Source organism: Triturus cristatus, chromosome 3_1 (assembly GCF_964204655.1).
Source record: "Triturus cristatus chromosome 3_1, aTriCri1.1, whole genome shotgun sequence".
Lineage (NCBI taxonomy): Eukaryota > Metazoa > Chordata > Amphibia > Caudata > Salamandridae > Triturus > Triturus cristatus.
Window position 1 is genome coordinate 733262215 of NC_140583.1, and position 26058 is coordinate 733288272.

The 26058-nt window shown below is 43.3% G+C and overlaps 1 protein-coding gene across 5 annotated transcripts in view; it reads left to right on the top strand.

Annotated features, from left to right (window-relative positions):
* The window catches only part of TSPAN4 (tetraspanin 4), a 2753320-nt gene that overhangs the window by 2466196 nt on the left and 261066 nt on the right, over positions 1-26058 (top strand). For all 5 annotated transcript variants that reach the window (XM_085644888.1, XM_085644889.1, XM_085644887.1 and 2 more), the window contains one exon: positions 1617-1691. In XM_085644888.1, coding sequence (XP_085501014.1) covers positions 1617-1691 — 75 coding nt within the window. The remainder of the gene's footprint in view (positions 1-1616; positions 1692-26058) is intronic.

The window sequence follows — 26058 nt, forward strand, 5'->3', positions numbered from 1 at the left end:
TCCTTTTGTGAAAAGATCATCACATGTGAAAAGTCTTCCCTGATTCATTTTTAAAAACTTTTTACAAATATTTATGACTCGTAGTGGATCATGTTCCAACTCAACTCCTTTCCATCTGCATCCCTTCAGTCTAGGACTGCCATGGAAACCTTGGTGGACACAGACAGAAAAATGTGTGAAATGTTCCTCACACACTGCGGGAAAACTCCCAGAGTGTCCAGAACAGTTGTTATGTGAGTCATGGTAAAGGCCTCCCATGTGGGCAGTACACTTTCGGGACACACATAATCAACAATTGTTTCACCATGCAGCCACTGTAAGGAAGACCAGCCACCATGTTTTTGTCCTTACTAAGCAATGCCTGTCATGCATACAGAAGCCATCAAGGTGGAAAAACAGGCGCCATAACAGTATTGAACTTTAAATTTGGTGGCCTGTTTCCTGCTGGCATGGAAGAGTTTCCCCTTCCACAACGGCGGATATGGGCCAGACTGCCCCCCCCCCTAACATCACCATATTTGTGGTTTGCATTTATCTGCCCTTGGAAAGAAGGACAAGTTAATCATTTAATGGTTGCACACAGAAACAAAGTATGTTGGTCTTGCTCAGGTCACAAGGACTTTTGAAAATCTCCACATTGCCATCTTAACCCGACACTGACCGGAAGATCCCTTTAGATGGTGTGCTCACTCATGCCAAGATTACCCTAACTAGTAGTGATACCTACTTATACTACTGAAATAATACAACCTACTTCTAAAAATTTCACACTTGAAGGCTACAGACAAGATCACCCAACAGTAAAATGTGTCAAATTGTTATAATTTCACTGTAAAAATAAAATGTTTCTGTGGTCCAGTCTTGTAGTCTGGCGATATTATAGTAAGCAGCTGAATCGAGGAGTACCAGCTCAAGAACTAAAAAAGAGATGAAGTAAACAAGCTGTTGTAGATGCCAGCCTTATGCTGTGGTTTAGACACCATGATGTCAACTTGATTCAAATTACCTGTAGAGAGCTATGGACTTTTTACTCCAATGCAAACATTACTTCAAATCAGTTGTTACTCGCTTGGTGTTACCTGTTCTTATGTCACCGATGTGGATAGTGACTATAGACTGCGAAACTGCTGATCTTGAAAACCCTTATTATCTCTTCTAATTATTACTGATCAATCGCAGCTAGACATTTTCTGGTTGAAATTGGAAAGACAAATTTGTTCAGGTAGAATTGTATTTTGTGTTTTTTAATGAATTGCTTCTATCTAAAAAGCGTATATCGGCAAATAGTCTACAAGCAGATGGACTGGGACCGCGGTGCTAATTTACAGGGAGATGTGACTTCAGGTAAAGAGTGAGATAGATCAGTGCGAAGATCTGTGTGAAACCTGCAGCTCAAATGCAATCGGAGAAGATTCGCCTCTTGTCGATTAAATGAGTTCATGAAGTTGGATATTAATGATGCCTATGACTGAAGTGTTCTGACACAAGTTTGTTCTCTGTGTGCTCCATAAATGCTGTATTAGTGGCATTCATCAATGTGCTGGTGATGCTGCAGTGAAAAGTCTCTGATGTCTCTCTTGTTTCTCTCCCTTTGTACCATTGTTGCTGCTGGGCAGTTCTTCATCTTGCTGTTAGTGATCTTCCTGCTGGAGCTCCTCTTTGTGATTCTCTTCTTTGCCTACACTGACAAGGTAAGGGCAGTGCCACCACCCTCCTAAATGTCACCCCCATCTGGCCGTATGCGTCTTTTTAAACCCTACGGGCTGCAGCCTCCTTCGGTAGCATCTCCCAGTCCCAGAAGCCATCCAACATTCACATCCTGGTACACAGTTTGTTAACAACACTTCAAGTCACTACTGTTGTCCTTAGACCCAACGAACAATGACAAAAGAAATAGTCAGACACCATCAACTAACACTGGCAGACTGGGCAGGACAGTACACCTGGCAGAGAGCAGTTAATGGAGTGATACAGGCAGAGAGTCAACAGAGAGGCAAAGCAAAGGGCATGGAGAGTTTAGGGTCAACCAAAAAGCTGAGAAGGATGAAGAGCAATAAACCAGCATAAACTTTAGTACAGCACCAGAATACAGTAACAGCTAAGAGACAAGGGAACTGTTCTGAGCAAACAGACTGAGTAGCAAGCGGGCAAGGATGGAGGGAAGGAAAAAATGTTACTGTTAAAGTGAATATTTAGAGAAATATATGACAGCAAAAAATAGAAATAGACACAACCCAAGGGCGGCAGAACAGGCAAAAAGCAAAAACAAACTTAATGAAATGGAATAGAAAATAGGCAGTTATCCAGCAGAGAGGGATTTTCTCCCTGTTAAGAGGCCCTGTGATGTTTTTTTATTTGAATATCGTTTTACCTTTGAGTCCAAGCCTTGAAGTGAAATAGAACTGGTGACATCAGAGACCGAGTCCCTTATCACAGTGAAACTGACGTTAGATAGCAGAATGCAAGAGCTGTAATCTCTCTCCTTTGGTGAAGCCGATACTATCTTCTCAAGTTCTCCACAATCACCCTTCAATACTACCAAGACTTTTTTTTATTAATCAGGAATTCGCCCTGTTTATCTTCAAATCTTCGTTCAGATGGTTGTAGAACTCTCCACAAACTCCATCTGTCAGCATCCTTAGGTTTCATCTGCACTGAACAATGGGCTTCGGATCCTTTGATCGCTTATAGGGCCTTGGCCCTCAAAAGTATGCATCTAATAATGTGCATTAGGCTGCGTCATGTATTCTACAGTGTGATGAAGGCAGATGTCCCAGGGAGACGGGTTCCATGTTACACGATAGGAATCATCACCCACAAATATTGTGCTTCGTTGTAAACAATTCTGAATAGTATCTCAGCATTCCCACCCATGCCCAAATGCTGACCAGCCAGGCTCGTTCTCAATAAATACCTAGATAGATAGACAGAAAGACAGACAACTAGATAAGTAGATAGATAGATAGATAGCTAGCTAGATAGATAGAGAGACAGATAGAGAGACAGATAGAGAGACAGATGGAGAGATAGATAGATAGATAGATAGATAGATAGATAGATAGATAGATAGATAGATAGATAGATAGATAGATAGATAGATAGATAGATAGATAGATAGATAGATAGATAGATAGATAGATAGATAGATGGAGAGACAGATGGAGAGACGGACAGATAGATAGATAGATAGATAGATAGATAGATAGATAGATAGATAGATAGATAGATAGATAGATAGATAGATAGATAGATAGATAGATAGATAGATAGATAGATAGATAGATAGATAGATAGATAGATAGATAGATAGATAGATAGATGGATGTCCTGGAGCTGAATCAAGGCACTGTTACTTAATTACTATTATCTGGTGTCAGGGTTAAGTCCTATTTTATATTGACTAGTGTTGCTTGATTTTCTTTCTGTCATTACAATCTGCCTATTCAGTGTTATACAAACCAGAGCCCACACATGATCATCTATTCCCACTCCGATATAAACAAACAGGGCTTTGCCTGATGTCACACCAGTTGTGTATGCTTTATTTTGCACACGATATTGTTTTTACCATTTTCTCTGCTTGCCTGGGTTTATAAAAATAAATATATTTCTGGTCCTTCACAATGTAGAATTTTTGTCGGAAAAGCATCTGGCGAATATTAAAATTAATCAGTCCCCAGCAGTGCACAGCGTGTCCTGCCTTTCAGTTTTGGTACAGGTCCCTGATTGCCTCTGTGAAGTCTCTGCAATGTGCCTTCTGATTGATGCTGTAAAATATGCCCTTTTTATGTTTTGCCGCACCATCATTTTATGAATCAATAAAAATGTCCTCTGCCCGATCATTCTCCCGACTAGGGTCATTAAAGTATGAGAGACATTGTTATTTGAATGTGACCTACTGGCGGTGATTCTTTCTTCAGACAAGTCTGCAAAGTTTCTCCATGCATTTAAAACACATCTGTTTTCATTCATGCGCCCCTTCCTGGAGCTGCAGCCCTTCTTGATCAGAGCCATAGGTGCTGGAAGCAGAGGGATTGGAAGTGGGGATGATTCCTCCAACAGGGTTTGGACTATGAGGAAAAAGCTGGAGGGACAAAAAATGAATTTCCTGCTTTCCTTGCAAGTATGGACAATCGCTTGAAAAAGCAGGCAGTACGATACATATGGTCATTGCTGAACACACACAGACTCCTGGACACAACGGTCCTTTTAAGGTACGTTTATTTTCTGGTTCTGCATTCCCCAAGAATCAGGTACTGTCTCAACAGAATCCTCAGTTCCTTTAAACCCTCACTCAATCCAGTCAGGCACCTCAAAGCAGAGTTGTAGATACCACACACCCTCCCTCAAACAACCAACAAGACAAGCAGCAGTACCGAGTCAGATAGAATGCCCAGAGACACAGGCAGATCAAAACATTAACATATGTACAGTAGAAATAATCCTGGAACCATTTGAATGAAGAACAAGTAGACCTAGTCAACACTCAAAGAATTGCTAATAATGCAAGAAACAGGGTCTCTTAGATTTGTGTTCAACCCTCTTAAGCAGCTCTTCAGTGGAGCAAGAGGTGCTGTTTTTCATAAGTTATTCATGCTCCTAACCACAATTCTCCATAAACTCCACATAAACGTTTTCTTCAGGGCACCACGCTGTGCAGATTCCATATGCTCCCATCAGAGCTTTTTGCTGCATTGTGAAAAATGTGATAACTCTCAAAGGTCTAGCTAACTTGGAGACTGAAACAACCCGGTGGGAGATTTCACCTTCACCAAACATCCTTCACACACTTCTGCTTGTCATACTACATCTTCCTTATTGATAAAGTCCATCACTCATTTTCATGCCTCACAACATTATTCATATCCTGCCACCCCTTCCTCCAACAGATTCAACCGAGGAACAGATTTCAATCTGGTTTCCTACCCCAAAACAAGTGATAGAACGTTTTTGCTTTAGTCTGATGGGAAAAAGGTGATACCTCAGCACACCGTTGTTTAGTTCTTCCTTCCATTCTAAACCTACAGAGTTTTGGCCAACTGTTTTCCTCCCTTGTACATGCTGTTAAATCTCTCTTCCATTCTTTTAGTCTCAGGATGATACAGAGCACACCTCTTGTGAAAAATACTGCACTTGCTTACGAAATTCTCAATTTCTCATGAACACAACTGGGTACCATTATTAGTGAAAAGTAATTTGGAAAACCCTTCAGTGTCAAACACATTTCTCAAACAATGACAGTCTTCATGCAAACATCCCTGACTTTTCACACAGTGCCACCTACAAAACAGGTCAACAAGTACCTAGCCAAAGTCCCAATAAATTCTAGTGCTACATTCTGCCATGGATGGTCCAACAATGATCTTGCACACATAGGTGGGACTCTATTCTTGAGCACCGTATCACTGGTAAAGCATTTAACAAATTTCCTGAGGATTCCTTCCACCTCAAAATCTAACCGAGGCTACCAGAAGGTTGTAAAACACCTAACTGTCCAACCTGAGCAAATTAATTGGCCCTCTTGCGCAGGCTACTCAGCACCACTAACCTGGTACCCTGGAAAAGAAGCCCATCTATCACAGAAAGTCCATCCTTTACCAATTCATAGGACTTCAAGTTCCCAGTCATCAGTCTATCTTGCAAGCCATGGCCACTAACACTGATAATTACCTCCAACCAAACCTTGTCTCTACCCTCTCATAAATCCTCTTCATCCACCTTCAAATCCACAAGTTAACTAACAAAGACCAACCTGGACAGGCAATCAACAGTGTAATTCTGCACACCTGGTAAATAGCTACCATTAAAGAATACTCATGCACACTGATAACCCATTTCCTTGTTATCGCTGACCCCCATAAAGACCATTGGAATGGTGGGCTGATGATCAGACTTGACATGAAAGTGTGTACTCCAAGGCATAAGCCCAAACGTATCAACTGTCCACTTCATGGACAGTTCCTACTTTTCCAATAATAAAATAGTTGACTTCCACCCCCTGAAGGCCCTGGAGGTGAAGGCAAATGTCCTCTTTTCTCCCTGCAACACCTGTGGAAAGACAGCACCCAAAGACAGCACTTGTAGCCAGCATCCATGACAACAATGCAATCTGTCCCGTGGACTATACCCTTCAAATTAGGTGCCGTACTCAAATCGTGAGTGGCAAAGAATCCCTGATGACAAGGGCACGCTAAGGTCATTAATGGGGCTAGATGAATACTACACCAAGTTTGTGTATGGAATTGCTGACAAGACAGACGTTTTGAAACTACTATTGAGGAAAGGGAAGGTGTGCAAATGGGGAGAGAGGAACAAAGGGTGTTTGAAGATGTGAAAGTGGAACTGCCAGGGCAGAAGTTTTGACTCCATTTAGTATGGGTATGAAGACTATTATCACTGTGGATGCCAGCAGGGATGTATTGCTGCACTTCTTTCTCAAATATATAGGCATGTTGAGAAGACAGTAGCCTTTGCTTCTCAGTCATTGTCAACTTCATAGAGAAACTACTCTGTAATTGAGCAAGAAGCATTGGCTGCTGCATTGGGCCACAAACTACTTCAAGATGTGTGCATGGGAAGACAGCACATCATTGTAAGAACCAATGATAAACCTTCTCTCAAGGCACTGAAAACTTCTGGTACCAACAATTGTTCAGCTAGACTATCCAGGTTTAGCTACACAATAGAGTACTTTCCAGGTTGGAAAGAAAAGTGGCAAATTGCGTATCTAGGTAGCCAGATATGAAGAGTAGGGTTGCAGAATTGGAAATGGAGGAAGTTGTAGCCAGTGTGGGGGATGAAGTAGAAGTGTGCAAGGAGGCTGTATTTGAACAAAATTGGGATAAAGGGTCACAAAGGGAAGAGTACCCTTCCCCAAGGGGTCTGACCCTACAACAATGTGTTGGATGAATTTTCCATATATAGTGACTTGGCTGTGATGAGAGGTTAGAAGTTTCTTTCCCCTGTAGGATTAAGAATACATTTAATGGTGTTATCCCATGAGGGACATATTGGGTAGTTGTTGACATGTGATAGGCTGAAGGAGTGGCTTAGGGTGGTCGAGTGTTGATAGAAGGATTCAAAAGGTGATTACTTGAAATTGAAGTCTGGAGCTCTGAGTGCTGGACTGTCTAAATCCAAAGTCCATTTAAAGTACATTCAATGTGCAGGAGTTGGGTTGAGATTGAAAGGGGACAGAGTTGGAATTTGAAGCATGCTGTGCTTTATCAATAAGGAGGCGTGTGTGACAAAGAAGCACAGGAAGGCGAAGGGTGTAGAAGTTGGGTCTTATTGTTTTACTCAGAGTTGTTGGGCAAAATGCAAGAGAATGCTGAACGAATGAATGTGAATGGATCGAGTGATGATTTGAGTACAACAAAGGTGTCACCTTGTGTTAGAAGATTGCATGGCAGGCCTAGGCGTCCTTCTTTTTGGATGGGGGTTTTGTAAGTAGTTGAGCTGTTGTTGTGTTATGGCCAATGCCTAAATAGGAAACGCCTCCCATGTTTTAGTTAGTTATTCAAGGTTTAGATGTATTCTTCTGTATTGGTTCTTCGTCTGTGTTGTGTGTGGATGTAGTTTGTGGTGATGCTCAGTGTGTGTTTTCGTTGGTGTTCATCTTAGTGTTTGTTATTTTCTGTTACCTTTGGTAAGAAAAAACATGTGTCATACCTGTATATGGTCTGGGCTTAGTACTTGCCATGTCTAAGCCTGAATGTAAAATTAGAATGTCAGGGGATCTTCTTTCCAACTGGAATGTTTACCTGCAATTGTGGTGCTTGGCTAAATGACTTAATACCAGCAAAACTCAGCATATTTCTTTAATTACTCTTTAATTACTCTTTAATAGCTTCCTTCTCGGATGCTAAATCTTTCACAAAACGTGTGTAATATTTGACAAGGAGAGGACTTTCCCTTTAGCTTAAAATGTGGCATGTCAAACTTGCTGGAATTTACTAGTCAAAAATACCTGGCAAACACAGGTACATGTAGAGTTTGACTCCATAAGGACCAAACTCTGCGTGCGTTGCCCCATTTTTTGTGCAAAACTCATAATAGACAATAATTATAGCACATGATAAATTGCAAACACCTCGAATATCTGTTGAAAGAATAGGGGTAGTAGCAGGGGGGGGGGTGGTGAATTTAGAAGCTGTAGTAAATGTAGCTGATGTGTGTATGTCTGTTGATATTTATAGAGCGTGGAAACCTTACTTGAGAGCAACAGATTTGATGAGTGATACTTGGGCAATAGGTGTAGGTGAGAAGTGACTAGTGTGGTAGCAGTAGGGTAGGGTCTTGTGAGGAGTGCCATTAAAGTAGTAAGAGGAGTAGGATGTAGATTTTTAGGGGAAAAATAAGTAAGAGAGAAGAATTGAAGGGGAGGAGTAAGAGTGAACCAGGAGAGGAGGAGACTGCAAGTCGTAGTAGGTGTAGCGTTGGGTATTGTGCTGAACAGAACAGAAGAGACACATGGTATCTCCTTACCCCTCACCTGATGTGGCGTTTTCCATGCCCGAAACAATAACGCTATCCGGGTGACTCCCATGGGAGGTGAAAGCCAAGACCTCCATCTGGAGGTTCCAACAATGCATAGGTACCATGCAGGATACAACGTCCGGCTTCTCCCCCATCCCAAATACAAGGTTTCCAATGCACAGCAATGCACACAGAGATATACAATGGCGGGAACTCCTCCTCATGTTTTGCCAACGTGTGACTAGAGGTCATAATAGATGCCATACAGCGCATTTGGTAGTTACCTACTCATTGAAAACATGTGCCCCATGATAGTGCTGTTGAGAAAGCTGATGGCAACACTAGTTGAAGGAGGGAGGAAGAAGACATGCTCCTCAAGCCTGGCCTCACAAGTGCAGACACCATGGCAGTGCTCCCGCTAGCTTCAGTTTTTGCCCTGATGACACGTGTCAGGATTACAGAGCGATAAATCACTTCCTCTATCTGCGCTGTTGTCCACATTCAAGTACTAGGCACCAAGTGCAGTCTGAACTTGGGTACAAACCCCACGTGTGTCTGATTTCAGAATTATAACGAGCCTGACTGAGCACAGACCAGCACCTAGCTGTGTCCTGCAGATTAGATGCAGTGCTCTGAAGCAGGCTTATTAATGCACTAAGCACGTTTGATGAGTCAAATGTGGGACTGGAGATTACACACAGATGCCGACTGCTGGGCTGGAGGGTCCCTTGAAGCAGGGTGGGCCACAGTACCAAGACTTGATAGTGATCTCATTCTGACGGAGAGTCTGTGAAGATGTCGCTCCAAAGGTCTTCTCAGGGTTTATAGGTTGAAGCAGTACACGTTTAAAACACACTCACACGTGTTCCCTCCATTTAAAGGGCTTCCCGGAAGAGACAACTGGGAACCAGCACAGTGTATCCATCTTTTGATCCGAACTAGTGCCCTTTTGTGCTTTTATACATTCAGCGTTGGCTATTTAGTGTAACCCCCTTTACAGAGTTGGTGGTGCACAGGTTTTCTAAATACAAACCTTATATCGAAAGCTCTTGCGAGCGTTGATTGTGAGGAACCACTACAGAGTTATAATCCCTGCAACACATTATAGGGGTGAATTAGATAAAGATGCATTGTCAACACAGGGGCCATTGTTACCCAGTTGGACTCCCTGAATCGTACATCTGTATTGAACTTGTTGATTATTCATGTCCCAATGTCTCCCTGCTTTTCTGCAGCATGTGAGGTGCATTTGCCTGGGAGGGCTACTGGCTGCCCCCAAAATGGTATTATATTTTATTTTCTAAGCTTTCTCCAAACAACCTATGATCAGAAGTTTGGATCTTCATTTGAAGTTGTCAAATTGGAATATTTTGCATCATAGTTTGCTTTTGGCCCATAGCTGCAACTAGGTTCCCTCCATGCTGGATGTTTATTTCTTGAATGCATTGTAAATGGGAAATACCCCACGGGCAGTTTGCTGCTTTCAGATATCTTCATTCTGAAGGGCTTTTTTGGGTTGAGAGCAGGTAGTTGGTATTTAGCAATCCGCCCTCATATATAATTGTTATCTTGTAATATTTGTTTTTCCCACCCGCCAGTCATTGCAAGGTGAATGTTAAATATTCTGGATGTCTACGACCTGTTTACTTGGCACAAGTATGAGTACTGCTTGCTTTTGGGTATTAGTAATCCATTGTCTTTAGGTCCTAATTATTTACGATGCTTAACATCTACTTGGAATGAGACATCCCTATGCAAGCAGTGTTAGTCTTTCTTGAGCAGATATTATGTTCCTATTACAATATACCCTGAGTTGCAACCATCTAAGGAGAATACCTTCCTGCAGATCCTCCTAGATACTGTTTTCGGTCCTGGAATTTTATGTGACTGCATAATGAATTCTGGGTGTTGTAGTCTTGTTTTGCTTCCATTGACCTAATTAGAACAACACATTGAAATCAATGATTTTCTAGGTGAAAAATTCGAGACCGGAGGCAGAGTCATACAGAGCTGGTGTTAGGTGGTCACCTTACAATCATCTTTTCTGCTTATATCTTTTTGGGGTCAGTGACCAGATGATGCTGGTACTGTGAGTTTATATAGTGATACTGAGACACTTCTTGGATGCCCTGATGTTAGAAAAAAATGTGTATTATGTACAATGTTCTTCCACACACCATACAAAGTGAGCTTTTGGAGAAATTAAGAGTAATTGTAATAATCCAGTAAAGTTATAGAGAAGATGTGTACAGTTCACAAATACTTAGGCCTCCTATTCAGTTTGAAGTTATATTAGTAATTTTATATGTTTCTGGACATATGTAACAAGTCTGTGTGGCCCCACTTCCTGTGATGTCACTTCCTGTGCTGACGATGATTATGCTGTGATCATCCACCTACTGAATAGCTTTTACCTGTCCTTCAAGCATTTACAATCCCTTGCACCCATGATGTAGATAATCACTAAGTAGGTGGTTGGGTTCTTTTTGGTGCTTAATAATTTTCTGAAAATGCAAAGCTACTCCCCTTGTTTCTTGAAATGAATTGTGTTGATTTTAAGTTTCTTGCTCTAGTGCCAGTATGTCTGAATCATGTACTAAATTCCACTTTCATCTTCAGTTGTATTTACTGATCTTACCGCTAGCTCTTACTTTGCTTCTTGTCTTTCTGCGTACTGGGCTACTGTTTTCTCTACAACTAACACTTACAGTTTGATGAGAAAAAGAATGCGGATCATATACACCTTAATATTTTGAAATACCCAGAATAGTTAAAGAGGTAAATAGTTCATGATATTTAACCCCTCACCCAAAACCAGACCTAACCCATCACTGAGTTCAGTAAGACTGGAGAGGGTAAAAACTTTCCAGTACTTGGGGGTAACCCTACATGAGAACCTATCTTGGGAACCCCAAATAGCAAGATGTCGGCTTAAGTTGTCCCAATTGTCTGGGGCAATTCTGAAGGTTGTAAACACTTCTACTTTTAAACCTATCAGTCCGGCAGTAGAAGTGTACAAAACCCAAGCTAAAGCGGCCGCATCTTATGGTGGTGAGCTATGGGGGTATAAAGCAGGGGCAGAACTTGTCACTGTAGAAAATAATTTCCTCAGACGTCTCCTGGCCCTTCCTCGTGGCACACCCCTGTTCCCCTTAAGATTGGATATGGGTCTTCCCTCTATAGGAGAGGATTTGGAACTAATGCCATTAAGATTTTGGCACAGGCTCTGGTCCACTGGCGAGCTTGTACACTATAGACAAGACCTCATCCATGTAATGAACTTGAACCAGCGTGATAGAATCCCGTGGTTGGCCTTTATAAAGAAAGAACTGTATCGGTTGAGACACCCTGAGCTATGGGAGCTTCCTGAACAAGGCTGCCAAAGGGTCCCTCGAAAAAGACTTGTGGAGATATACAAGGAGAAAAGTCTAGCTTCTCTGGTCTCTGCATCCAACAATGGTATTCTAACTGATCGATTCCTGGATTCTAAAAATTCCTATCATTTTGAAGGTTTTATGGACATTATTTTCCCCATTTTAGCAAGAAAATTGTTCATTCAGTGGAGGTTAGGCACTTTGCCTATTAAAACTTTTACTTGCAAATGGACAAAGAGGGATGATAAAATCTGTCCAGGGTGTAGTAATCATGATGAGGAGGAAATGCATGTACTGTTCTTCTGCCCAGCTTACAACAGACCAAGGAAATATTGGCTAGCGCCACTATTCAGAAACCTGGGTATAAGGAGCCACTTGTACTCGTACAGAATATTGAAAACAAGTACCCTCCCCCATATAGTTTTTGCAGTTGCCAAATTCATAATGGCCATGTGGCAGATAAGGAGAAAATTACTAAAAGACTGAATATTGATGATATGAACTGTAATTCCCTCCCGTGATTAGAACCCCCATGCAAATGAATTTTTACGATTTTTATGGAATGGTCTTAATACAAGTGGATGTTTTTATGTTGAATTACATTATTTTATTATATCTTTTATGGCCTAATAGGCCGAAATAAAGAAATAAAGAAGAAAGAAATAAGGGTCATAGAGGAGGGCAGAAGGAGAGCTAACAGCAGACACAAGCAGAAATGGGCTGAAATATAGATCAGAGAGAAACGAATTGTAGCACAGGGCAGGTAAATGCAGACAACACAAAGGCATAGGCAGAAGAAATCGGCATAGACAAAGGCATTCCACAACAGTGAAACATGTACAGTTAAAGGGTAGCAAACAGGGAAAGGACCTGAAAAATCAGCAAACACACATGAACAATAAAGAAGCAGCAAGCAGGCATAAACCATCAATGAGTAGGAATGGCCATCAAAGCCAAATTCAGCAACGGTAGGAAGTGAACAGAGACAGGCAAAGAGCAACACAGAAGTAGAGAAAGACAAAGATTAAAATAGCGACAACGTAATGTAGGGAGATACAAAGGGGCAGAAGAATGAAAAGAACTGCAAAGAAGTAACATTTTAATACAGCAGCAAACCAATTGTGCCACATTTATGCAATCTGGGCCTTAGAATAATCAAAGCATGACATGCACACAATCTCAACGTTAACAATAACCCACCATAATAAGCATGCAGCACAGTAGCTTGATGAAAGACTAACATTTATATTGCTAGATGACTGATAGCGCAAAATTAGAATCAATAAAATTATGTGTTTAATTAACATAGATAAGACATTAATAATATAAGTGTGCTCCATTTTCATAATGAAGCATTTAAAAGGAGACATAAAAATAGGCCCCACATTTATTTGCAGTGTCATACACTGCACATTTTAAATGTGCATTTTAGTTTCTCTGTCTGTACACTGAGAGTTAAAATGTCCCTTAGTGTTGAATACATTGTGTGTTTAAGTTAGCATAAACAAGCTGTAAAGCTAATAGTGGGCTTCAGCCTGGTTGCGTTGAAAACCTGGCCTATAAATGTTGCACTGTGCACTACATTCACGAGTTCGTTCATAATGTGTTTTTACTCTATACAGTCTCTATATAGTATAAAGTCTCTATAGTCTAAAGTCTCTACACAGTCGAAAATCTATAGTCTAAATGTGTTCTGTTCCAAGCTAATGAATTTAACTGTTACAATTTACAGGCCCGCTGCCTGTTGCCGGACGAACACAAATAAAATGTGCAAACGTTCAAGGTTGTCTTCGCTACTAGACCTGTGTTTTATTCCTGTTCTCAAGCAGCCATTGTTTAGTGATGCAATGCCATTTCCACTTCGATGTAGGTTATAAGTCCTAACTGTTTATTAAGTTTGGAAGGTTCTAGAGTGAGCTTGTTTTATGTAGCTTAATTTCTAAATAAAGACTGGCCTGTATTGTTGCAATTTTAGGTGTACAATCCATGGTGCCAATTCACAACATCGTTAGGGCTTCAAACTCTGCAGTTAACATGCAGTAAAACAGGTGTCTCCACCCTTTTCTATATTGAGAGCTACTTCTGATCAGTGAAAATCACTGTGAGCTACTGAGGCCACGTACCTCACGCATTGTTACCAGACACACCCACTCGACTTTTAACCTAAAGTACACGGAGTCCAATACTATGGTTTGAACAAAATACTGTGCCTAGGGGTACTATGATATGGCTGACATGTGCGTCAGTGGCTGCATGGCCTGTGGGGATGTATGAACATGTGTGTGAATAAATGAGATATTTGTGTATGGGTGACAGAGATCCTGTTGTATGTACTAGTGGTGCAGGAAATACCTTTAGCCATATGTGACACCATTACATGTGCACCACAAACATACAAAAAAATTTTAATGGGAGAAATTTACAGTGCATCTGATGTAATCACGGCACACACTGAATTGACTTCATAACTGTAACATCGATAGCGACTGTTTAATTATTGAAGCTTACAGTGATAGCATTCGGCCCCCACTACACTGCAGATGTCCAACCTTGTGTACAATGGGAGGTTCAGAGCAGAATTCGAGTGGGGGACAACAGGATCAATGCCATAGTGAAGGCCAGGCCCGGACTGGCCGTAGCGGGCATTGGGCATTTGCCCAGGAGGCTGGAAGGGTGGGGGATGGTTTTGAAGTGGTGGGGATTGGTTTTGGTACTGGGGGCAAGTTATAGGCCCCCAGTACCAAAAGAAGCAGTACTAGGGGGTGGTGGTTTTGATAAGCAATCGTGCCTCACGCTTGACCCCCCCCCTTCCCTTGGGGTTGGGGGGCCGGGCTGATAAAATTGCCAGACCTGCTTTGGGTTCCAAGTCCAGCCCTGAAATGGCTCCACAAAGCAACAGCATTATGTATTCACACCAAACTAGTACTTGCAAAGACGTTCCAACTACTTTAATGTGATTACTAAATCACTTATAATTTCAATACCCTACTTAACTGATCTAATTGCTTCAAGATGAGCCTGAATGTAATGCAAGGAACGCATTTAAAAAACGCATGACTAATAACGTCAATTATACGTGAACATACTACTACTGCTACTACTACTACTACTAATAATAAATCGATGAATCCAAAAGCCCTGGGTTTTTCAACCTACTGAAAAAGCAGTCCAACATCTGAGAATTGTTAGTAAGTGGTATGTAAATGGAATTAGAATGGAATACGATATAGTAATAATAATCAGACCTAGCTCAATTAATTCAGTCTACCTCAATGAAACTGAAGTGAATGCAAGGAATGGTTTACTTAAGATCACAAGACCAAACCAATTATCTACAATAACTACGAACCACTCGATTAACCAGTAACCTTGGGTTCCAGTTCATGTCCAGACTAGCACGGTCAATAGCATTGTCTGATACGTCTATACAGAGTACACCACAAGCAGGAAAACACACACTGCTGAGGTGTGGCACTCTGATTGGGCAACGAGGAGCCCTGCCAGTTGGCTGGATGATAGAGCGTGAGCCTCTGGTGCTAGGGAAGGAGGGGGTTCCTTGTCTGCCAGCTAGTAAGCATAACCAATGTAGGCCTAAACTTACATAGGTGCCAAGAAGTCTCATGTCATATGTGACATATCAGTTCAAACTTTTAGCTATATTTGCAGGCTAGAACTTTTGAGCCCTTTCTTCCAATGTAAAGGTGTGACAGCAAGTCCCCTAATGCACCATAATGTTGGCAAAAGAAAACTGGTGCGACTAACTATTTGGCAGCTATGAGCTTATTATCTACGATTCCCTGCCAGTCATGTCATGACTAGACTGAGTCTTAAAATTATGCTCAGTGTGCACTCTGGGGCAAACTGGTTATAAACGAATATGCACTCTGTTTCAGAAAATATTTCCTTAAGTGTCTATATATTCTGTATTGTACAGATTATATGTTATGCAAATAGAACAATTGCTCAAATATCCAAAATGTTCTTGAGTGAGGAACACTTCAGTCTAATTGATGGCTAATTTTTAGGTCTCGCCTGAGACAGCACATGTGCTGTTACTTGCTAGATAACTTAGAAAAAACTTTAAAAGGGCTTAGAGGCCACCTATTACTTATCATTGGTAGGCTTCATTTTCAATCTCATTTCCATGCTTCACTTCTCCATTTAATTCCTCCTCAAGTGTTTCACCCTCCCATGGAGCATGGACCAAGTACAGTACTCTGTTGGTGGCCAGTATGCTTCCTCTGGCTGTGTGCTTACGGAAGTACTTATTTTTCTTTAACTTGAAGCACTCCATAAGAGTGCATTCATTTGCAGGCCATCTCTCCCTCCCACACTACATTGTTGCTTCCTCTCCCACCCGCCTACCCTTGTTTTGTTTGCCCTTGTTGCCCCTTCCACTTTCCTGTCCTTCTTTGTCGCTTGCCTCTCCCGCCCGTAATGTTGCTTGCCCATTGCTTCTTTCAACCCCCCTCCCTCCACCTTGCTGCTTTCACCCATTTCACCTCACATACTCCAGTGTTCCCCCTCCACCCTTTGTATTGCTACTTTCACCTCCTCACACTCCCACATTGCTGCTTTCACCCCATAATCCTGCACATTGCTGCTTTCAAGAGTTGCTTCTTTCACCTCTCCCTCCCTTATTATTGCTTTCACAATTAGCTATATGTATTACTCATAGATGAACTCCTGTACAACACTGTTCTGTAACTGTATAGTGGAAATGAATCATATCCCCGTTGTGTGACACTATGGAATAGCTGCTACCGCTATGCTATGCGTTGCTTTGTATATTTGTTTTAGATAAGCAGGGTCAGCTCCTCCGCTAAGGCAGAGGAGCGTCGCCCCACTGCTCTTGGAGCAGGAAAAATAAAATGATTATAACATAGTTAATACCATTTTATGTTTTGCAGGTTTGGGGCTGGGTTAGGGCGGGATGGGATTAGAGGCACAGGGGGAGGAGTGGTTTGTACACTCCAAGTGGGCATGACTGCTTGGCACACCGTCTTGGCCTGGCAAGACAGTCACTCGCACTTTGCATGTTCCCCACCAGACTGCATTACAGAGCCTGGTGGGGAGCATGCCCTGGCCCCCAGTCCCCATCTGAGCACCGATCCAAAGGCGCTCAGACCAACCACAGCACTGCACTGCAGCATTGGGATTAGCTTAGGGGAGCCAATCACAACGCTGCACTGCAGCGTTGTATTTTGCTATGGGAAGCCTGGGTGCTTCCTGGTTCCGGGACTCCCCCAGAAAAGCAGAGGAGTGACGCGGCCGGCGGAAGAGGTATTTGGTATTTTTTTATTATTATTTTGCCCCCCCCACACCTCTCCACCCTCATAGCCTGCCAGCCGTTACTGTGGAAAAGTCAAAAAATATACATATAAAAAACACGAGTGCATCATGTCAGGTTAAGCAGAACGAAAATGCCATGCATGTTGAAGGCTTCTATAGAGCACAGTGACGCTTGGACAGTGACACCTTTGAACTGTGGTATATTGTCTGTGAAAAATAAAATGCAAACAAAACTGGTAACATTATCTCTGAAAATTAGGACTGAATAATTGGAAACAAATGGGATGATTACCATGTCGGGGACATCGACACAGAAGCAGAACTGACGGACTAGAAGTTGCGGTCCTACTGCCCGCATTACTATGCGACTGCCTATACAGTGGTTGCAATGTGTATATTTTGCATTGCGGCGTGTGCTGCAGCCTGCACACGCCGCAATACAAAATATACACTATGAAAAGATCCCTGTACCATGTGGCAGGCGTCATGCGGTGCCTGCCACATGGTGCAGGGATGTTTAGGGGGGCATAGGTGCCCCCCGGTCCCCATAGAGGAGGGCCATGGGTGAAGGGGCCCCCAAAGTCCCTTTCCGCCTCCCTTTTCATGGCGGGTGAACCGCCATGAAAGGGCAGGTGGAAAAGGACATCCTAATTCCTATGGCGGTGCCTGAGCAGGCACCGCCCTCTTTTTGCAGGGAATAGGAGTCCGACAGCCGCCCTGACAGGATTCTTGATCCTGTTGGATGCGGCGTTCTTTCCCCTGGACAGCCGAGCTCTGACCGCCTGCATCCTAATGCGGCAGTGGATCCAATGGGCTGGATGGCGGTTGGACCGCCATCGATGGCCTTACGGTGGGGGTCCCACTGCCATCGTAATCAGGCCTGAAGTCCGGTACTGACTGGCTCTCACTAAAAATGCACTTTCACCACATCTCATTATGCCTACGTTTCTGACACTCCACCGGATCCGGTGGTGCCAGGACGAGCGTTCTATGTGGAAAGAATGATCTTTGATTCCTCCACACACTCCATTGACATAAACAAGTCTAACCACAAAACTGCGTGGTGTATGGAAAGTGCATGACTAAACACCATTGGCAAAGCCAATTGTTCCCAAAGGCGAGAGCTATTAGCTTGTCAACGCTTGTTGTGTAATGCTGTTAATGTGTGTGAGAAAGAGAGGTTGGTTCTTTAGGGCACTCTGTACTGCAGGCTAGATATGAGTGAACTAAGGAGGTTTGACATTCATTGTAACCTTGAGTGATTTGCAGCTTGTATATATGTAACTCTAACCACTGGTATCTGTAGTAAACTTATGTACTTACTACCATTCTTATGTGAATTTAGAGTTTATCTGTTTGTATATTTTATGTAATTCATGCACTCCGAAGTCCTTATTTAATATAATTGGTTCTTATTTAAAGCACTTTAACACCTCCGGGTAAAGTTTGGGCTGTATAAAATCACATAAATAAATACATTCCTACTCCAATGGTGCCAGAGGCTGAGTGTGGTGAAATCCAAAGAACAGCACTGAATGTCACATGGGGCCTTTGGTGCCTTCTCACAACATGCCTCTTGTTTTATCTTTGTGGGCGGCTGGTTCCCATTTTCTGACTGTTTTGTCTCTGTGTGAGTCTGCACTTTTTTCACCCTGACACCATGACCTCACTTCCACTCTTTCATCTCCCTCATTAACACCGCTTCACTCACACCACACTTGTGTTGTACTTCCATTCACTCCAAACCTGCTCGGTGCCGGGGCTCTCGTCAGGAGGCAGCTTGCACCAGCGCCACCGAAAACAGAACAATAAAAGTGAGGTGAGGATGTGTCATAATGGCCAGAGCTGCGAACTTTGGAGCTGGGGAACCAGTTTCAAGTCTCAGTGTCAGCTCAACATCCTGTGATTCTGGGCAAATCACTTAATCTCCCCTTGCCTACCATAAATAAATGTGTCTTAAACAGGTGCTCATGTAAAGCACTGGGGCTGATGATAAAGTGCCTGTACTGAGCACAAGAAACCACTATCTCAAATTAAACACTGTGTCTACTGCACCCAGGAACACGGGTTCTCACTGCTCCTCCTTGCCCCCAATCGCCCCACCCCCTTCTTTAGGATGATACAGATGTAAAGCCACTGCTCATTGGGTGCAGGAGCAGATAGTGAAGTAGTTGGATGGTGAACTAAATGACAGAAATAAATGTTTTTCAGAGTGACATGGTGATTTCAGAGCATCAGCGATCACTCGCATGTAAATAAGCATTAGTGATGAGCCTTTGGAGGCGGAGCTCAATGGCGGTGCGGACATGGCTTTAGTGGGCGCGGGCTCATGAAAGAGGACTCAGATTTAGGGTTCGAGTCAGAAGGGCACCGGTTCAGTGGTGGAGGAGTGTGCACGGATTTAGGACAGCAGTTGAGAGGACATGCATTCTTTGGGAGTGAGAACACATTCATGAACGCAGGGGCAGGACACAGCTTGTCAGGTACCGTGGAGAGGACAGAGATGCAGCAGTGTGTGGTATATATAAGCTCTAGTGGTCTGAAATAGAGGGCACTGCTGCAGGGGAGCAGGAGAGAGGGTACAGCTGCAAGGGCATTGATCCATGAATGGACGAGAGATGGCACACTGGCTGGATGGCAGAAGAGAGGTCGATGATACAGCTGCCATGGGCACCGCTTCAAGAGTTCAAGGGTGAAGGCGCAGGTGCATGGATGCTGGACAGAGACCATACCTTTATGGCTGCAGTGGAGGGCACAGCTTTAGGTGTAGAAAATGGAAGACCGGAGGATACAGTGGAAGTAAATCAGGGTCATATTGGTAACGCAGGCAATCGGGCAATGCCCGAGGGGCCGGTATCCTAGTTTCAGCTGTGGACTGCTTTTTTGAGCATTCTGGGGGAGGGTGGGGTGATTTGGCGGCTTCTGTGTTGTTCAGATGCCGCCAGCGGCCCAGTGGGTGCCTGAGTGGCCTTTCTGGAGGCAGATGGGCGTCCATTACCTCCCTTTTATCAACGGGCAGAGGTGTCACTCCCTTTCTCTTGCTGGGCCGACCCATTAATGTATGCATATTGAGCGGGGCAGGGGGTCTGAGCAAAAGTGGCCTCCCTTGTATTAAGGTGTGTTTCACCAGTGAAAACTAATCAGTGCATTTTTTTTAGCCCCCCCACGCCTTTTTCTTAAATAAAATTTCTCCGGAGCAGCGTTTTGCAGAAAGGCAATATGCAAATATGGGCCACTTTTGTATTAGCGTGTCCGGGCCGATTTTTCATCCCAATCAAACCCTGAAGTAAATGGAAAGAGTGTGAGGGAGCAAAAAAATACAAGAAAGCGGTAGAATGAGAAGATGAGGAGGGATGGAGGGCAGGAATCAAAAGGTAAAGAAGGAGAGAAAACAAGATATCAAAGTTGATGGAGAGGGGATTTGGGGGTAGAAGAGGGATCCCCAGGATACCGAGCACTACGTGAAAGATTTCCCTTTTAAACCAATAAGACTTTTACCAATTTTTCAGAGGAAGTTTGCCCTGTATTTTTTTTATTTTCTATGGGTGAGAACCCCATGAGGCATTCTTTGTGGAAATCAAACTTGTTTTTTTTCTTGCTACAATCCAGCTCGGAGCATTTTCCATGCAGGTAGCAGGTGGCACTGACGGTGGACGTTGGTGTTGCCAATGGAGCAAGTGGATGGCACCAATGGGGGAATTAGGCAGTGGCGTGTTACAAATATTGTCCCGTATAATTATTTTTTTTAAAAATTTGCACTGCTCAAGGGCACTGCAAATTAAAAAAATACATGTGCACCCCTCTGAGATAGTCCTTTGTATGTTATGTTATGCAGATTTGTAGAGCACACTTTAGCGCCAGGACACCTCCGGGTATTTGTCGCGCTCTATAAATGTCACTAACATAACATAACATATCACTATTACCCGGGAGCGTATCTTGGTGCTGAGTAGGTGTGAGCCTAGCCAAACCTAGTGCCTAGTGGGACTACTTGAAAAGCCATGTCTTCGGCTTCTTGCTGAATTCGAGAAGTGAGGCGGAGGCTCTTATATGTAGTGGCAAGTTGTTCTACGCTTTAGGAGTGAAGGGGGAAAGGCTTGACCACCAGATCTGGTCTGCCGTATGCATGGGCTGTGTGCAAGTAGGACTCCAGACGAACAGAGGAGTCTGGAAGGCTTTTTAAAGCAGATGCAATTTTTGAGGTATGCTGGGCTAATGTTACATAGTGCCTTGAAAGTGTGGGTTAGGAGTTTGAATTGTGCTTGTTCGTGTATGGGGTCCAAGTTGTGCTCCTTCAGTTATGGTGTGATGTAAGTGCAGTGTGGGAGGTTGATAGGGATTATGACTGCCAAGATCTAAATGGTCTGCAGCTTTTGGTGAGTTTTTTGTTGATCAAGGCATAGAGGGTGCTCCCGTATTCCAGTTTACTTGTGACCAGAGAATGCATGATGGTTTTCTGGGTGTGATTGGGCGCCATTTAAAAATATTCCTCAACATCTTCAGCATATGAACGCATGAGGCCGTGAAGACGTTGACTTGGGCTGCCATTTTGAGTATGCTGTAGATGACGATCCCAAGGTTCTTGGCGTGGGTGGGAGGGGTGGGTGTCGGTCTTAGATCTGTTGGCCACCAGGTGGAGTCCCACAGTGAAATGCTGTTCCAAAAATCACAATATCGGTCTAGTCGACTTTCAGCTATGGACAGTTGGTCTTCATCCAGTGAGCGATTTCAGTACAATAAAAACCTCTAGTGCACCGGCACTCCAAGAATCCATAGACCTAAAGAATTCCGACCACAGAACACATGCATTGTCTCTTCCAAGATTTCTTCAACACAGCAATGTCCCCAAAAATATCTGACAGAAATTCAGTCTGGCTTTTCTGCACTTTCAAGCCACTTAACTCCTCTGCTTATGAGGTATATGCTTCTCTGCTCTACTTCTTGTTTCTACTCTTCTCAAGGTAACCCAAAACATGAACTCATGGAGTCCCATGAATAAATATGCCCTGGGATGCTGACAAGGTTCACATGAACATGCATGTACCACTTCCAGCACAACCGCAAGTGCAAATTGTTTTAACACGTCAATGCCCAGGGGTGATTTTAGGCTTTGTTGTGCCAAGGAGTGTTGAAAGTGGGCTCAACCACACAGTGACCCTGACAATACACAGAGTAAACAGGAACCAGTCAAAAGCACACAAAGACAAGAAGCTATGTAGAGAATGTGAAACGGACAAGCAAAAACAAGGAAGGATCAGTCGACAGATGCCAACAGCGACAAACTAATGAAACAAGCATTTGCAATGTAATAGGTCTCGCATTTACGAGAGTTTGAACTACTGGCATTGTAAATGACAAAGCCTTTTATTTATGTGTTGTTTTTGAAACAGATAAATAAAAGGCATTGTCATTTACAATGCCAATAGCTTAAATACTCGCAAATGCAAGACCTATTGAATTGCAAATGCGTTCGGTGCCCCTGCTATAAACATTTTTTAAAAGCTTTAGCAGAGAGCGTGTCTTGCCTGCAACAGCAGGCAAGACAAAGCTACTTAAGAAAATGTTGCTCGGAGGCTGTAATTAAAGCCTACCGAGTAACAACACATGTAACAGGGGGTGTCGCCATGGGAGGTTGAAAAATGAGAAACAGCAGTACTAAGGAGGGACTACCATGCCAATTGACCAATGAACAGCCACAGTTTACAGTGGACAATGACACAAGCTAATGAAAAATATGGGCAGAGAGTGGGCGGAGCTTCAAGTCCCTACCTGAATACAGCATGCCTCGCAGAATTGAATTGAATTGAATTGAAATGAGATTTATAAAGCGCGATGGTTACCCGCAGGCCTCCCAGCGCTGAGGACAAAGAGCAGAGTAAACAGAGGCAGGAGAAGACTTAGAACAACCAGGTTTTCAGGAGCCTGCGAAAGGACAGGAGATTGGGTTCCTTACGTAGTTGAAGTGGGAGGGCATTCCAGCCCATAGCACCATTATAGGAGAAAGAGCGACCACCATATCTGGTCCTTCTTATTCTGGGTTGGAATGCAAGGAAGGATCCGGATGACCGAAGATCTCTTTTTGGGTGGTAGGGGGTGATGAGTGACTGAAGAATGACAGGGCCCTTCCTCCAAAAGGCCTTGTGGGACAGACACGTAGCCTTGAACTGGATCCTTTGCTTAATCGGTAACCAATGCAGGCTTTCTAGTGCTTGTTTTGCAGATTTCCAACGCGGGATCTGAAGTAGTCTGCGGGCTGCGCAATTCTGGATTACCTGGAGTTTATTGATGGTGTACTGAGGTGCTCCCAGGTATAAAGCATTGCCATAGTCCAGGCGGGAAAGTATCAGTGCCTGAACCATGATTCTTCTGGCATGGAAGGGGAGAAGGGGAAGGACCTTATGAAGCATCCTCAGAAGTCCAAAACAGATAGACGAGAGTTTACTTACCTGGTGACTGAATGAGAGTGACTGATCAATCCAGATGCCAAGGCTTTTGATTTGATCTTTGGGCATAGGAGCAGGGCCTAGGCAGACTGGCCAAAGGGAGGTTGAGTTAAAGATAGGAGAGTTGCCCAACAGCATGAGCTCCGTCTTATCCCCATTCAACTTAAGGCATGATTGGTCCATCCACTTGGCAACCTCTTGTAAACAGCACGCTAGGGTATTAGATGGTCCTTCCAGATGGTTAAGAGCTACCACTAGCTGTGTATCATCTGCATATGAGACAATTTTTATGCCAAATGGATGAACGATTTCTGCCAGAGGTTTCAGATATATGTTGAATAGGGTGGGGCTCAGAGCGGAGCCTTGAGGAACCCCACATTGGAGGGGATACTGATTGGATACAGTATCTCCCTCAAAAACCCTAAAAGAGCGGCCAGTAAGAAAGGATCGCAGCCACTGTACTGCCATACCAGACACACCCACATTCATAAGTCTGGTGCATAATGTAGAGTGATTGACAGTGTCAAATGCAGCGCTGAGGTCAAGAAGGATAATGGCTGCAGTTCCCCCTAAGTCTAGGATCCTTCTTGATTCCTCAGTCACTGCTAAAAGAGCCGTCTCGGTGCCCATTTGCGGGCGCAACCCAGGCTGGGAGGGGTGAAGTAGTCCATTGTCTTCTAGGAAGGCTACCAAAGTGTTATTCACATGCCTTTCCAGAATCTTGCTTATCCACGACAGTAGGGAAATGGGTAGATAATTTGCCAAAATGTCCCGATCCAGGTTAGCTTTTTCAGCAAGGCTTTTACCATAGCTCCTTTCCATGCCGATGGAACTGTCCCCGTGGAAATGGAGGAGTTGAAGAGGTTCAGCATTGTCGGGTTGATAGTATCAGCCACCAGGGTAAGTGCTTGGGGAGGGGCAGGGTCGATGGGAGAGCCTGATTTTATATGAGCCATAATGGGCCCTAACAGAGATAGATCAAGAGGGGGGAATTGTTCTAAGAGAGAATGGGGTTTTACCATGGGTTCAGCTGGGGTGGTTGTAGTACTTGTGGTTTGAGGAGGTGAGAAGGCCTGATAGATCGTTTGAATCTTTTTATAGAAAAAGTCTGCTAGCGTGTTTCAATGTGCAGTAGGGTCACATAGTCTGGGGGGTTTCTGGGGGAGTTTAGTAAGAGTCCTGGCAATTTTAAAGATTTCTTTAGGGGAATTTGCGGCTCGTGTAATTTTATGTTCATAAAGGGTGGCTTGTGTAACTTTAATTATCAAATAATTGAGTAACAATGATTTTGTTGTGAATAATTACAATTGAAAATGTGTGCATGCTGAAAGTACAAGACTGTAAATTAATCATTACTGAGGCCTGTGGAAGGGGTAGTGATCTTTTGAGAATCTCAACCGCCCCAGTTCTCCTCTTTACACCACTTTCCTCTGCAGTCTTTCGCTCTGCTAAAAGACTCCCCCCCCCTTTTTCTCTGCATCTCTAACAAGTCATTGCCAGCCTCTTCTGCGCTCTTTTTACACTCTCTTGTTCCGCATGTACTTCCCTTCATCTCATCCACTTCAACATCCCCACACACAATCCACTCACTTACCTATAAGGATTGTATTTTCTTTTACTTTTTTTTGTGCAGTCAATATTTGGGCATCTGTGTATTTCTTTCAGTATTTTCCCACAGAAACACAATAATGACTTGCAGTGCATGCGCTGCCCAGGCTCGACCTAAAAACAAAGGAATGCGGGTGTGCAGAGAAAAGTACAGAGTGAGTTTTTTACAAGATGCTAGTCTTACTCAGCAAAGCTTTAAGTGGTTTCATCCGCAGCAGTGACTTCGAAACTGGCACTTCTAGACCTTAAATTTACAGGCAAAATCTTTGACTGATTTCTCAACACTAAAAAAAAACCTTAAGGTTGTCCAAGTCAGCTATGCGTTCATATTTACTTCATCTTGCATTTCCCCACAGCACTTGCTATTTCCAGATGTGTTTCTGTACTTTTTTCATGCAACATATGAATCTTGAAAAGTGCATAAGGTGAACTGAGTCGTTCCCAGGTGAAAGGTGTGGAGAGAAAAGGGGGGAAGTCTTTTAGCAGAGCGAAAGACTGCAGAGGAAAGTGGTGTAAAGAGGAGAACTGGGGCGGCTGATATTCTCAAAAGATCACTACCCCTTCCACAGGCCTCAGTAATGATTAATTTACAGTCTTGTACTTTCAGCATGCACACATTTTCAGTTGTAATTATTCACAACAAAATCATTGTTGCTCAATTATTTGATACTGCTAACAAGCACTTATGCCAATAGATCTGGCTTGTTTTAGGCTTAAGGCCACTGTTGTGCTGTATGTCTTGATGCAATAACAGAAAATTGACAGCAAGGCATCCAAACATTGGCCAGGTGGCCCATTCTGTGAGGCACAGGATTTTAGTTTACAGGTTTTAATTCAGGCCCTTCTTTACATAGGCCACGCCT